Below are 16,424 nucleotides of genomic sequence, written 5' to 3'. Positions count from 1 at the left end.
GACTTAATTTCCACTGTAATGTAAAAGCAACATAAAGACAGTATATTTTAAATAATTGTTTAATGGCATCTGTTTATGAATGAAGGCCAGAATCACTGATATTAATAGCTACTGATGTCTAGATGAAAATGAAGCGGATTTTCAGTTTTTGTCCCAATAAAAAGTGTTTTTATTGTTGTTGTTTGTGTTTTATGTTCCTCAGAGAGACATGAATTCTACTACATGTTTACAGTCTTGACCATAGGAGAACAATTCCCCACGTTCAGAGGTGTGGGTGTTGTGGATGACAGACAGATCGCTCAATGCAGTAGTGAAGTGGGAGAAAGGATAATAGCGAATTTAATTAAATTTGAGACCAAACCAAAACCTTTTACAGAACCATATGATTCTAGTGACTGGTACAAATATCAGCTGTACAGACTGTCAAAGTGCACACAGTGTTCTGGTGAGTTTAATGCTTTTCTCTTAAGAACTATCAGACATGTTATGGAATTGGATATATATTATTTTATTTCTCATGAGTGTTGTTCTGTGATTGTAGAGCTTCATGTTCTTCAGAGAAGAATTGGCTGTGAACTGGAGAAACTTCCTGATGGATCAGTGAATCAGACTGTCTTTGATGATTATGGATTTGATGGAGAAGATCTTATAACCTTTAATAATGACACTATGCAATGGATTGTGTTAAGTCCAAATGCCATACAAATCAAACAGGAATGGGATCTTTACACAGAACGCAATAAATTCCTGCAGCGTTACCTCAACAACTGCATTAACTGGATCTCCACATATAACAACACAAATAGTAGTAAGTTTTAATCAGATCACATTAATTATCTCCTGTCTCTGTGTGTGTTTGTATGAAAATGTGTTTCTAATTCTGTCTCAATCCAGCAGCCATTTATCGTCTTGCAGTGACAAATAAATACGAGTGAGTTTAAAATGTAAAACTATTGAGGGGGTTCAGAAATGCAAGTGAAAAATTGTCATTTGAGTCTTTTATTTAACTTTATAGGTTTGTATCTAAAAGTGACATTCTTCACAGCAAAAACAGATCTTAGAAATGGTAAATGTTTAAGTTTTGCTTCATGCATGCAGGGGTTTTCTCTACACTCTTAGATGTAATTGTCATGTTTATTAGTGCAGATCAGTGTGGAGTGTAACAGAGTTTGTTTTCTAGAAGCAGTATATAGTGTCTCTGCAAATCAATGGATGTTCGTCTGGATTGCAGGAGTTTGATCTTCACAGTGGATTATCAGATTGTATGTCAGCTTACTAAATTATTAGATATAATTATACAAGTAAAACATGCCTACTCACTTGGCCTATGATGTTGTTGTTGTTTTTACCAACTTTCTTCTGTGGATCTGTTATGGTTCGGGTGTGAGGAAGATAGCGTACAATGACAAAGAAGACCTTGGAATAATATTTTAATAATTTAATTGGAAAAAGTACAAAGAGTGTCACAACCACAAACGAGAACCGACAAAGACAGAGGGAGAACACAGGGAATATAAACCGACAAAGACAGAGGGAGAACACAGGGAATATATGTGACAGGGAGGAACCGATTAAACTGATTGACAAGATAATTGAAGACACACAGCTGAACCAAAGACAGAATCATTTTTTTGTAAATGTTTGTTTGTTAATTTGTGTTGTTATTGTCTGCTCCAGGTTCTCCAGATGTTCATGTCTCTGTGAGTAAATCTCCAGCTGATGACAGTAAGCTGGTTCTGGTCTGTCTGGCCACTGGTTTCTACCCCAGAGATGTTCAGATGAACATCAGAAGGAACAGAATTAATCTTGAGGATCAAACATCTTCTGGAATCAGACCAAATGATGATGAAACCTTTCAGAAGAGAATCAGTGTGAAGATCGACAGAAACCATGAAGGATCTTATGACTGTCGGGTCACTCACAGCAGTCTGACAGAACCTGTTACAGTAAACTGGGGTAAATATCATCATATTTACCCTCACATATTTGTAACAGGAGAATATGATAATGCTGGAATAGATTAAAGTTGCCGTTTTAATAGTTTATGATGTTGATATAAAACATTTATTTAAACATTTTTATTGAGTTTGTTTTTATTTATTATATTTTTTTCACTCTGCAGATGGAAAATGTTCTATCTGTGAATCAGAATCTCGATGGTCTAAAGCAGGAGTGATGACTGTAGTTGGAGCTGTAGCTGTAGTTTTGGGTCTTATCGCTCTCATTGGGATTCGCTGGTACAAGAGAAGGTCAAATGGTGAGTAATTAATATTCAGCATGATCAAATTCTTTTTTGCCCCCTCTGTTTAAAGACATTTTTAAAATGTATGAACTATAAATGAAAAGTTTGGCAGTTTACAATGGTAGAAATATGTGGGCATGGTGAAAGAGATTTTGATCATTTTGAAACAAATGAGAAGTGTGAATAAATGTACATATGTTTATATTTATTATATTATTTATTTACAAGAACATAATATGTATTTTATACTGTATCTTTCCGGTCAGAGGAGAAGTTCTTCCTCTTACGGCGCAGTGATCGGATACCGATGGCCAGTCCAGATTCGACCATGATGATCATGGATCTACAAGCGGATGGATCTGAACGGGTCATTAAATGAAATGTTTTTCATGTTTGTTCATTCTGAATGTGTTATACTTTTCCAGTTATTTTCGGCAAAATGTGCATTTTGTTCTGAGTCAACTCTGCTTTATTAACAATAATGTTGACAAATCTTGTTTATTATGTTCTTTATGCTCGGCAGAAATATGATGCTTTCACATTTGAGAGTCTCTTGAAACATTTCAAAGGGTCGAGATCACGTAATAAATGTTACATTTAGTTCTCTAGTTCAGTCAAATGGACAGAAGGGAATTGTGAATTAGTGTTTTATATAGAAGTGAAACATCTGGGAGTTTAAAATCTTCTGTTTTCTGTGATCTGATCAAAAGTGAAACAGAAAACACATTTGAAACGCTTGTTAAACCAGTTAAACACGGATCAGTTTCACAGTGTTTTACTCTTCAGAAGGCAAACAGTGAATTATTAACAGTTTTTAACATAAAACTCAAACTGATCACCTTTAAGAACTAAGACTGTTATAAATTGCAAAGCCAAGGCATTTTTTAGCTCATTATTTTTACCTTGTTGAAAATCATAATGTGGGGAAAAAAACTAGTCAATAATTATTATTACATTTAATACTTATTACTATTAAATAATATTTTCAGCTATTTTCAGCTGCTACCAGGCAGAGTATAATTTTGTTACCAGCAGTTATTCACTGTTTCTCTCTGTTCACAGTGTGCGTGCGTGCGTGCGTGCGTGTGTGTGTGTGTGTGTGTGTGTGTGTGTGTGTGTGTGTGTGTGTGTGTGTGTGTGTGTTATTCGCTGTATCTCTGTATCATCTGCTGCTAACATACTGACAGCAAGTGAGATTATTATGGGGTGCATGAGTTATGTTCAGTACTGGGATCAGACAAAATACTTTAGAAATAAGTTTTTACATTTGTGGTTTAATATTTTCATTAAAAATATTATGAAATCATAAAAAAAAAATTAGACATGTTAAAAGTTTAATCACTAGATAGTGTTTGTTCATCATTGTTACTTTTCATTCCTCACCTCAGCCTCTCTTCTCTTACATGAATCAATACATGAACTACTGTAAGTGTTATTAATCTACTGTAAGTGTTATTAATCTTATTAATCTACTGTAAGTGTTATTAATATACTGTAAGAGTTATTAATCTACTGTAAGTGTTATTAATCTACTGTAAGTGTTATTAATCTACTGTAAGTGTCATTGTCGTGATTGTTTAAACTTTTAGCAGACGGTTAAAGTCTACAGGCTGATTTTATATAATGATCTTCCACTGGAATCAACGTCCTTCCTTTCAAATGATGTTTTTAAAAACTGCCCGGTGACTCGTTTTCTAGTTTTTGAGTCTGTGTAAAAAAGTTGTTAAAGGGGTCATATAATGGTACATGCACTTTTACAAGTTGATTGTACTGAAATGTGTGTTGGCAGTGCCTGTACACAACCATCATATAATGATAAAAATCCATCCAGTGGTTTTTGTTTTAATCTCCTTATATGTTTTCCCCTGCCTCAAATCGAGCCGTTCGAGCCTGTGACGTCAATAAAACGGACGCCCCTCCCACGATTGTTGATTGACGGGAGCGTTTCAACACAGACCCGCCCTCGCACATGAGGTAGCTGTCAATCATAGTCTGCGCGGCGCGGACCGGACCGGTCATTGTTGATATGCTGGAGCACTGTCTATGAGCAGAATGGCGTCTAAGCGATTGTGGTGTTCTGTTCTTGGGTGTAATAACGAACACAGTCATTTTAATGTTCCTAAATCCGAACCGCTGAAGACGCAGTGGCTGAGTTTGTTTTCGAAGGGAATATTCCCCACGAGCAACGTCAATGCTCTCATGTTTGCGCGATTCATTTCTCACCAGACTGCTTTATAAACGAGGGTCAGTATAAAGCTGGATTTGCTAAGAAGCTTTGCTAAAAAGGATCGGTACCAGATATTCGTGTTCCTGCTGAATCTCCAGAAGAACGGAAGTGAGTGTAATGTTTTATTAAACTTTATATTAATATATTAATCTTTGCAAATCGCTAGCTGCACGCTTCACAATGAATGCGTCTAAGGTTTACACTCAGGGTACATTACGGCATGTTTTCTATGTATGACGTTCTCAATATAATTCATAATCCCACGTTTATACTGAACAACGCGTTATGGTTATTGTGTTATTGTGTTACAAACGGTGCACAGAACAGAGAGGCGGGGTGAGCAAAGCTCATGATCATTTAAAGGCATATGCACTGAAACGGCGTGCTGAAAACAGAGCTGTTTTTGACCAGGTAAAATATGTGTTTTCTTACAATACTAATGAGAATTTTTAATTAAAGTATATTACAAACTTTTAATTTAGACCCTAAAGAATCATATTAGCTTGTACAAAAATGGCATTATATGACCCCTTTAAGAGTGTGGAGTGTGGGTTTTTTTTGTGCACTTACGCGTGCCTTACGAGGACTTACAAGGACTTACAAGGACTTACAAAGATAACAGCTACACGTGTATGCACTATGCAAGCACTATATACAGGATTTACCCTACTTTATCGACACAAATTAATAAGTCAAACACCCACCCAGAAATAGTCTATAGGCTCTCTGTGAGTTCACTTGAACTAGAGTTAAATTAGGCTACTCGTCAGGATACAGAAGAATACCATAATACCTCCGTTCAATTAGGCCTAAGACATCGAGAGTCACGCAGATCTATAACAACCCAGCCACAACACATAATTAGGAATAACATGCCTTAACACAGAATGGATTTCAAGTAATTCGCTCACAGATCAATGGCCTCCAACGTTTATATTTTTTCTACGAATTTTTGAGTTAACATGTAGCCTACTAAACATGATTGGAATTTGCACCGCAGCGCCACCACACCTTGATGCTCATGACAATAGCATAGGCCTCGTTATCTTTATTGAAGTGAATTAGGATTAAATCGCCGTCATTCATGAATGAATGATATTTTTGCTATTTTACACATAATAATCCAGGATGATCATATTACACAAAACTGAAATTGCATGCTTGCATGCCACAGCGCGGATGAACACAATGTTTGAGGAGAGTGTGTGTGTCAGTCACCGCCGGTGTGGATACTGGCATTCAGAATCACAGATTATTCTTTTTGGAAGTATGACCAACATAATAATTTTCACCCTAAAATGTCATCAGAACAAGTGAGTAACATCCACTTTTGATCTTCTGACCAACTAAGGGGAAAAAAAACCATTGCAGTAAATCGCGCTAATTAAATAACGATCGATTATCATATCACATCAAACCGTGCAAACTTTGTTCTCAATTTGGTAATGTTAACAACATCAGCATTGCGGGACTACATTTAATGCCCTTCAGAAATTTATCCTATTTATCTCAGTCCAAAGTCTTGCATTTTACAGCGGGTGAATCTCTAGTTGTCACTGTTGATTGTCGTTTGAACCTTTCTGGATCCGCCATCAAATTGATAAATTTAATTATATCAAGAGCTGTGAGAAAAGGCTATAAATCTCCACCTCCAACATCCTCACACGCAATATAGCTTATACTAGCCGAGACTCTTCTTTATGTGTACAGATGTGTGTGTACAGATGTGTGTGTACAGATGTCCGTGTACAGATGCGTGTGTACAGATGTGTGTGTGTACAAGTGTGTGTGTGTACAGGTGTGTGTGTGTACAGATGTGTGTGTGTGTGTACAAGTGTGTGTGTGTGTGTGTGTGTGTGTGTGTGTACAGGTGTGTGTGTGTACAGATGTGCGTGTACAGATGTGTGTGTGTACAGATGTGTGTGTACAGATGTGTGTGTATACAGGTGTGTGTGTGTGTACGTGTGTGTGTACAGATGTGTGTGTACAGGTGTGTGTGTGTGTGTGTGTGTGTGTACAGTGTGTGTATGTGTGCAGATGTGTGTGTACAGATGTGTGTGTACAGGTGTGTGTGTGTGTGTGCAGATGTGTGTGTACAGATGTGTGTGTGCAGATGTGTGTGTACAGATGTGTGTGTACAGATGTGTGTGTGCAGATGTGTGTGTACAGTTGTGTGTGTGCAGATGTGTGTGTACAGATGTGTGTGTGTACAGATGTGTGTGTGTGCAGATGTGTGTGTACAGATGTGTGTGTACAGATGTGTGTGTGCAGATGTGTGTGTACAGATGTATGTGTGTGTGTGTGTGTGTGTGTGTGTGTGTGTGTGTGTGTGTGTGTGTGTGTGTGTGTGTGTGTGCAGATGTGTGTGTACAGTGTGTGTATGTGTGCAGATGTCTGTGTACAGATGTGTGTGTACAGGTGTGTGTGTGTGTGTGCAGATGTGTGTGTACAGATGTGTGTGTGCAGATGTGTGTGTACAGATGTGTGTGTGCAGATGTGTGTGTACAGATGTGTGTGTACAGATGTGTGTGTGCAGATGTGTGTGTACAGATGTGTGTGTGTGTGTGCAGATGTGTGTGTACAGATGTGTGTGTGCAGATGTGTGTGTGCAGATGTGTGTGTGCAGATGTGTGTGTGCAGATGTGTGTGTACAGATGTGTGTGTACAGATGTGTGTGTACAGATGTGTGTGTACAGATGTGTGTGTGCAGATGTGTGTGTGCAGATGTGTGTGTGCAGATGTGTGTGTGCAGATGTGTGTGTACAGATGTGTGTGTGCAGATGTGTGTGTGCAGATGTGTGTGTACAGATGTGTGTGTACAGATGTGTGTGTACAGATGTGTGTGTGCAGATGTGTGTGTACAGATGTGTGTGTACAGATGTGTGTGTACAGATGTGTGTGTGCAGATGTGTGTGTGCAGATGTGTGTGTACAGATGTGTGTGTACAGATGTGTGTGTACAGATGTGTGTGTACAGATGTGTGTGTACAGATGTGTGTGTGCAGATGTGTGTGTGCAGATGTGTGTGTACAGATGTGTGTGTACAGATGTGTGTGTGCAGATGTGTGTGTGCAGATGTGTGTGTACAGATGTGTGTGTACAGATGTGTGTGTACAGATGTGACGTAATGACTCAAAGACATGCTCGAATCTACCGTTGAAATCCACCAGTACCACTGGAGTTACAAACATTATTACAAGCTTACCGCTTTGAATCGAGCTAAGGCAAGCAGATAGCGTTGAACACTGGCTGGTTATGTATTTTCTCAAAAATGTATTTTGAATAGCCTAATCTTTAACCCAAAAAAAGCTACGGACTGCAGCTTTAAATATAGTTTATCCTTATTATTATTATTTAATGAGGCTATAAATTAGCCTAATTATAATCAACACCTGCAAGTGTACACTTTGAAGAGTCAACTTTAAACTGCATATTGCCTAATCAAATTGCACTTCCAAAAGTCATACATTTGTGAAAAAAGAAAAAAAAAAGAAATAAACGAATTCTTTTAAGTAGGCTATAGCCTAATAAATAAAACATGAAAGGCAAAGATCAGAACATTTAATGAACAAACCCGGGTTCTGGGTTGTTGTTTAGGCTAATTTAGTTTTATACGTTCTCATATATTTTGTTCTAATAATCTCACAAGTAATAATCTCAAGGTTTACTGTATTTTACACGATTCTTTGGATCTTTTGAATAGCGCGGGTTTGGTGAAGTGTAGGTAGGCTACAAAAAAACAAACATTGTCACGTGTAGCACCTTCCTCTTCCTGAAGAAGCATGAGGTAGTTCCATCGCCAATCTGATAAACTGGAAAATGTTTTCTTTCTTGTTTAAAATCATTTTCTTTAGTGAGGTAATGGTTCGGCGTATTTCTGGTCTTCATCTACGCGATGGGCATCAAGGTAAGAACAGAGTTAATTTTTACTTATGATCCTGATGAATTATAACTTTTAAGTCTAAGCTGCTTATGCAACCGGCCACAGGTTAGGCTATTTAAAATAGTTTTTTCGATGTTTATGCGACTTTTCAGACTCCTTTATTGACTTTTTTTTTTTTAAAGAGCCTATAGCGACTTTTTGGACAAACTTTAATATCCCAAAATGTTGCCAGTAGCCTGTCCTGCGAGCGCGAGGTCTTGCTTTCCCCCTGCCGTCACTCTCTCTGCATCTGCATCTCCTGTTTAGCGAACGGAAGAGGACCAGAAGCTCATTCTGACGCACGGTCGTCATTGCATGTGCCAGTGGATAGCGTCACATTATCGCGACACACCTGACTGACACCGAATCGCGGAACGTCACCGTATGTTGTGACACCTCCAGTAGTGACTGGCAGATGAATCGTGACACTTAATCCTAAATAAATAGCCTAAGTTTGTGATATTTTAAATATCAATTAAACGCATTAAAGTCAGTAGCCTAATATTTTTTCAAACGTGTTATTTATGACCCTCTTGGAATTGCTCTGTTTATTATGTCAGGTCTGTATTTGATTGGCATGTGTCACTGAATGTTTTGTAATACCAGTGCTCAAGGGTGTAACTTTTTTTTTCAAAATGGGGAAACATTTTCCGATTTGAATCCAATTTCCTGCATTACATACATTGAGGGAATATGGGGACACAAAATACAGGAAATAATTTGATTATAATGATAAATTATGCCAAAAAGAAGAATAGTATACTAATATAATATAGGCTACTATACAAGAAAAATACGTCTTACTTTCTTAATTGTTTAATAAGGGCCGATCGACAAGACTTTCGAGAATCATTTTATATTATTACAAAACATTTTTTTTTGTGGATAAATAAAATTAAAATAATGTGAGACTTAATTTCCACTGTAATGTAAAAGCAACATAAAGACAGTATATTTTAAATAATTGTTTAATGGCATCTGTTTATGAATGAAGGCCAGAATCACTGATATTAATAGCTACTGATGTCTAGATGAAAATGAAGCGGATTTTCAGTTTTTGTCCCAATAAAAAGTGTTTTTATTGTTGTTGTTTGTGTTTTATGTTCCTCAGAGAGACATGAATTCTACTACATGTTTACAGTCTTGACCATAGGAGAACAATTCCCCACGTTCAGAGGTGTGGGTGTTGTGGATGACAGACAGATCGCTCAATGCAGTAGTGAAGTGGGAGAAAGGATAATAGCGAATTTAATTAAATTTGAGACCAAACCAAAACCTTTTACAGAACCATATGATTCTAGTGACTGGTACAAATATCAGCTGTACAGACTGTCAAAGTGCACACAGTGTTCTGGTGAGTTTAATGCTTTTCTCTTAAGAACTATCAGACATGTTATGAAATTGGATATATATTATTTTATTTCTCATGAGTGTTGTTCTGTGATTGTAGAGCTTCATGTTCTTCAGAGAAGAATTGGCTGTGAACTGGAGAAACTTCCTGATGGATCAGTGAATCAGACTGTCTTTGATGATTATGGATTTGATGGAGAAGATCTTATAACCTTTAATAATGACACTATGCAATGGATTGTGTTAAGTCCAAATGCCATACAAATCAAACAGGAATGGGATCTTTACACAGAACGCAATAAATTCCTGCAGCGTTACCTCAACAACTGCATTAACTGGATCTCCACATATAACAACACAAATAGTAGTAAGTTTTAATCAGATCACATTAATTATCTCTTGTCTCTGTGTGTGTTTGTATGAAAATGTGTTTCTAATTCTGTCTCAATCCAGCAGCCATTTATCGTCTTGCAGTGACAAATAAATACGAGTGAGTTTAAAATGTAAAACTGTTGAGGGGGTTCAGAAATGCAAGTGAAAAATTGTCATTTGAGTCTTTTATTTAACTTTATAGGTTTGTATGTAAAAGTGACATTCTTCACAGCAAAAACAGATCTTAGAAATGGTAAATGTTTAAGTTTTGCTTCATGCATGCAGGGGTTTTCTCTACACTCTTAGATGTAATTGTCATGTTTATTAGTGCAGATCAGTGTGGAGTGTAACAGAGTTTGTTTTCTAGAAGCAGTATATAGTGTCTCTGCAAATCAATGGATGTTCGTCTGGATTGCAGGAGTTTGATCTTCACAGTGGATTATCAGATTGTATGTCAGCTTACTAAATTATTAGATATAATTATACAAGTAAAACATGCCTACTCACTTGGCCTATGATGTTGTTGTTGTTTTTACCAACTTTCTTCTGTGGATCTGTTATGGTTCGGGTGTGAGGAAGATAGCGTACAATGACAAAGAAGACCTTGGAATAATATTTTAATAATTTAATTGGAAAAAGTACAAAGAGTGTCACAACCACAAACGAGAACCGACAAAGACAGAGGGAGAACACAGGGAATATAAACCGACAAAGACAGAGGGAGAACACAGGGAATATATGTGACAGGGAGGAACCGATTAAACTGATTGACAAGATAATTGAAGACACACAGCTGAACCAAAGACAGAATCATTTTTTTGTAAATGTTTGTTTGTTAATTTGTGTTGTTATTGTCTGCTCCAGGTTCTCCAGATGTTCATGTCTCTGTGAGTAAATCTCCAGCTGATGACAGTAAGCTGGTTCTGGTCTGTCTGGCCACTGGTTTCTACCCCAGAGATGTTCAGATGAACATCAGAAGGAACAGAATTAATCTTGAGGATCAAACATCTTCTGGAATCAGACCAAATGATGATGAAACCTTTCAGAAGAGAATCAGTGTGAAGATCGACAGAAACCATGAAGGATCTTATGACTGTCGGGTCACTCACAGCAGTCTGACAGAACCAGTTACAGTAAACTGGGGTAAATATCATCATATTTACCCTCACATATTTGTAACAGGAGAATATGATAATGCTGGAATAGATTAAAGTTGCCGTTTTAAGTTTTTGATGTTGATATAAAACATTTATTTAAACATTTTTATTGAATTTGTTTTTATTTATTATATTATTTTTCACTTTGCAGATGGAAAATGTTCTAACTGTGAACCAGAATCTGGATGGTCTATAGCAGGAGTGATGACTGTAGTTGGAGCTGTAGCTGTAGTTTTGGGTCTTACCGCTCTCATTGGGTTTTGCTGGTACAAGAGAAGGCCAAATGGTGAAATGTATGAACTATAAATGAAAAGTTTGGCAGTTTACAATGGTAGAAATATGTGAGCATGGTGATAGAGATTTTGATAATTTTGAAACAAATGAGAAGTGTGAATAAATATTCAAATATGTTTATATTTATTATATTATTTACAAGAACATAATATGTATTTTATACTGTATCTTTCCGGTCAGAGGAGAAGTTCTTCCTCTTACGGCGCAGTGATCGGATACCGATGGCCAGTCCAGATTCGACCATGATGATCATGGATCTACAAGCGGATGGATCTGAACGGGTCATTAAATGAAATGTTTTTCATGTTTGTTCATTCTGAATGTGTTATACTTTTCCAGTTATTTTCTGCAAAATGTGCATTTTGTTCTGAGTCAACTCTGCTTTATTAACAATAATGTTGACAAATCTTGTTTATTATGTTCTTTATGCTCGGCAGAAATATGATGCTTTCACATTTGAGAGTCTCTTGAAACATTTCAAAGGGTCGAGATCGCGTAATAAATGTTACATTCAGTTCTCTAGTTCAGTCAAATGGACAGAAGGGAATTGTGAATTAGTGTTTTATATAGAAGTGAAACATCTGGGAGTTTAAAATCTTCTGTTTTCTGTGATCTGATCAAAAGTGAAACAGAAAACACATTTGAAACGCTTGTTAAACCAGTTAAACACGGATCAGTTTCACAGTGTTTTACTCTTCAGAAGGCAAACAGTGAATTATTAACAGTTTTTAACATAAAACTCAAACTCATCACCTTTAAGAACTAAGACTGTTATAAATGGCAAAGCCAAGGCATTATTTAGCTCATTATTTTTACCTTGTTGAATATCATAATGTGGGAAAAAAAAACTAGTCAATAATTATTATTACATTTAATACTTATTACTATTAAATAATATACTATTTTCAGCTGTTACCAGGGAGAATATTATTCTGTTACCAGCAGAGAAAGTGTGTGTGTGTGTGTGTGTGTGTGTGTGTGTGTGTTATTCGCTGTATCTCTGTATCATCTGCTGCTAACATACTGACAGTCAGCAAGTGAGATTATTATGGGGTGCATGAGTTATGTTCAGCACTGGGATCAGACAAAATATTTTAGAAATAAGTTTTTACATTTGTGGTTTAATATTTTTATTTAAAAGATTATGAAATCATAAAAAAATAAAAATTAGACAAGTTAAAAGTTAAATCACTAGATTGCGTTTGTTCATCATTGTTACTTTTCATTCCTCACCTCAGCCTCTCTTCTCTGACATGAATCAATGCATGATCTACTGTAAGTGTTATTAATCTACTGTAAGTGTTATTAATCTACTGTAAGTGTTATTAATCTACTGTAATAGTTATTAATCTACTGTAAGTGTTATTAATCTACTGTAAGTGTTATTAATCTACTGTAATAGTTATTAATCTACTGTTAGTGTTATTAATCTACTGTAAGTGTTATTAATCTACTGTAAGTGTTATTAATCTACTGTAAGTGTCATTGTCGTGATTGTTTAAACTTTTAGCAGACGGTTAAAGTCTACAGGCTGATTTTATATAATGATCTTCCACTGGAATCAACGTCCTTCCTTTCAGATGATGTTTTTAAATGCTGTAAAAGCATATTTGTCTGTCTTTTTTTAATAATATTCTTTGTAACTATTACTTTATTGCTGCTGGATCATGATGAGATTGGATTAAGATGTCCTCATAGTGTTCCTGTAATTTTGCTAATCATGATTATTAGCGAGCACAAGATCACGGGTTTGATTCCCAGAGAACATGTACAGTATTGATCAAATGTACAGCCAGTAAAAGTGTGATTCTGGTAGAAGTGTCTGTCAGATGCATACTGTAAATGAGCCTCTGACAACATGTGTTAAATGTGCAATATTAAGAAATAAATGAGTCTTGAGTGTTTATGTACTGGATATGGTGAAATATGATGACTAATATCAGATATTTCTCTCAGCTCATATATAAAAACATGTTAGATAGAATATATAGTATGTAATAACTAGCAAATCACTATAGCTTCTGAGACTATGATGGCCAGAAATGCTGTCTATGTAATTCAGTGTGATCACTTCATGCATTTAACTGTCACAGCTTTAAGTTTTTGGTGCATCTTTGACTATCTGGAGATGAAATATTAATCCTGCTGTATTTGACAATCTCAGGTGAAGCTGTTTATTAAACTACTGTGAAAATTTCGTCTGATGACTTCAGAGATGGGGACTCGAGTTTGAGACTCGGACTCGAGTGCGACTTAAGTCGCACACACAGTGACTCGTCCTCGAAAGACTTCAGACTGTGGCGGGCCGCCACAAATATATGAACGTATGAGGAACCATGTATTTCACATAATTTGGTTCCAATAGTGTTTTGTATTTAGCTACACTGTGATGTTTTGCACTATGTCAATTTTAGTGCTGTGAGGTAGGCTATAACATTTTCTATATTTGGTCTTATGGCTCCAGCTCCACAGAGCCAGCACAATAGGAGCCAAGGCCTTTCATTACAATTCAGCAACAGACATGAGAGTCCTTTTTCTTCAGAACCTCAATTTTTACAGATGCAGATATTAACTTAAAAGTAAAGCATTCTTGGTGTTTTTGTCATGTTGAAATAGCCTGTTTACACTGATTATATACCTAAATCAAAGCTGATACTGTATGCCAATAGATAAAGGAGTCATAATAGCATTACATGCTTTGAATTCCTTATATATAGCTATGAAGTGTTCTAAGCAGCCTGGATGGGTCGCTGTACGTGATGCAACACTTATTATAAGCACAAGAGACTTGAGACTTGACTTGGACTCTAGCTCAAAGACTTGAGACTTGACTTGGACTCTAGTTCAGAGACTTGAGACTTGACTTGGACTCTAGCTCAAAGACTTGAGACTTGACTTGGACTCTAGCTCAAAGACTTGAGACTTGACTTGGACTCTAGCTCAAAGACTTGAGACTTGACTTGGACTCTAGCTCAAAGACTTGAGACTTGACTTGGACTCTAGCTCAAAGACTTGAGACTTGACTTGGACTCTAGCTCAAAGACTTGAGACTTGACTTGGACTCTAGCTCAAAGACTTGAGACTTGACTTGGACTCTAGTTCAGAGACTTGTGAGCATCTCTGGATGACTTTTACACTCGTGTCTTTAGAGCAGAGACTGATATTGATTCATTAAGATTTATATTTCATTCAATTCAACTTTGTTAACGAGCGCACCAATATATACAAGTTCAGCGATCAGCAACATTTATTAAAAACAAGTTTTTTTTTAAATTGTGTATATTTGTTTAAAAACTAAAAATAAGTCATAAAACTTATTTGATTATTTGAGAAGTGAATGTGTTTGTATAGAACTGTATTTTTATAGACCATATACACACTGAAGCTGAATATCTGACTCGCTGCTTCTAAGTGCTTTAAATCAACATGAAATCAATTTTGACTCTATTTTTTCAACTCTTATTTCATGATCATGAATTAATTATATTTCAATCACATGGCATATTTAAAGAAACGTCATCATCCACACAATAGTGATGATAAAACTAAACCAAAAAGTGAAAATACCGTAAAACTTCAAATAATAGCCGAGTCCCAAATAGACGCCTGTCTCTTTTACACGCCTGGTGTGTCTGCAGGTTTGGGTAAATAAAGGCCGGTCTCAAATAGAGGCCGGGTCTGTTTTTTTAGTTTCGGGTTGTATTTAATCCTCTAAAACCGTCAGATCGTCCGCTTTTTGGCTGCGGCCAAAGCAAATTTTCGTCCCCCCAAAGCCTTTTTTGATCGGTGAGTGATGTAGAATGACTGCTGCGCCTGACAGGGCGCGTAACGAGCAGAGAGAGAGAGAGCGCCCCGACCGCGCACGCGCACTCTCACGTCTTCAAACAACACGAGCGCTGCCTTGCTCTCTCTCCCTCGCGCATATTAATCAAAATCAATTGACGCGATAGTAAAAGGTCGGAAGACCGCAGTTTCACGTGGAGCATTTGGAGATTTTTAGAGATTAGAGACAGGCCTATACACTCAATGAACAACATCTAAACACTAAATTATAAAGGCCTGTCTCATATAGACGCCTGTCTCAAATACAAGCCGGTGCAGTTCGACGATTTGGGAAAATAAAAGCTCGGGCTACTATTTGAAGTTTTACGGTAACAGAAGTCAAATGTCACTCATTTGTATTTGTGTCACATGACGGAGGCCCGTCTGACGAGTCAACTCTGATTGGATGAGACTCGCGAAGAGGCGTGTCCAGATCTGTATGTCTGGTGCTTTTACCAATTTGTGCATATTATAGTAATAATTTAATTAAATTTCAGTCTGCACATACATTTTTCAAATGACTTCAGAAGACCTTATGGCACAGAATGTCATAGGGACTATTTTATGGAGTAAGATTTATATTAATTTACATTCATTTGATTGTCCTGTTTGGCCGTGACAGAATGTTTTGATATATGTTCACAGTTTATGCTCTCAGAAACTATAGTGTGAAAACTGTGTTTTAAGGTCGTTTTAAAAAGATAATACTGTTAACAACGAATTTAAATTATTTTCACGGGTGGATTTTTCCTCAACACGTGACGTCAGGACTGAAAACGAAAGTGTGATTCATCGCGCCGCCAGTGAGGGGCGACAGTGAGCGGAAACACGTCACGCTCAACACAACCCGGAAGAGACCATAGATATATACATCTATGGAAAGAGACGAGATTAACTTTCACTTCAATGTTTAATCTGTTCAAGACGCTCGTCTGAAATATAATGGACGAAAACGGTTGATTGGCTCTACTTTTTAAATGTTCTGTAGACATGAGAATGTTTTTGCTTATTTTTGTATAGTTTCACTCTTTATTTAGCG

General features: G+C 36.8%; 1 protein-coding gene across 1 annotated transcript in view; it reads left to right on the top strand.

Moving 5' to 3' along the window:
- Window positions 1–11,856, top strand: part of LOC130075526 (H-2 class I histocompatibility antigen, K-K alpha chain-like) — a gene marked incomplete at its 5' end in the record, with an annotated part of 35,298 nt that extends 23,442 nt beyond the window's left edge. Inside the window, 7 exons of the mRNA XM_056240140.1 lie at window positions 542–808; window positions 1,678–1,988; window positions 9,504–9,744; window positions 9,841–10,107; window positions 10,977–11,255; window positions 11,421–11,555; window positions 11,744–11,856. Coding sequence (XP_056096115.1) covers window positions 542–808; window positions 1,678–1,988; window positions 9,504–9,744; window positions 9,841–10,107; window positions 10,977–11,255; window positions 11,421–11,555; window positions 11,744–11,856 — 1,613 coding nt within the window. The remainder of the gene's footprint in view (window positions 1–541; window positions 809–1,677; window positions 1,989–9,503; window positions 9,745–9,840; window positions 10,108–10,976; window positions 11,256–11,420; window positions 11,556–11,743) is intronic.
- Window positions 11,857–16,424: the final 4,568 nt, after the last annotated feature.

This window comes from Rhinichthys klamathensis, unplaced genomic scaffold (genome assembly GCF_029890125.1).
Source record: "Rhinichthys klamathensis goyatoka isolate OS25496 unplaced genomic scaffold, OSU_Roscu_1.1 h1tg000582l_1, whole genome shotgun sequence".
In the NCBI taxonomy this organism is placed as follows: Eukaryota; Metazoa; Chordata; class Actinopteri; order Cypriniformes; family Leuciscidae; genus Rhinichthys; species Rhinichthys klamathensis.
This window is presented reverse-complemented; position numbering and strand designations above follow the sequence as displayed.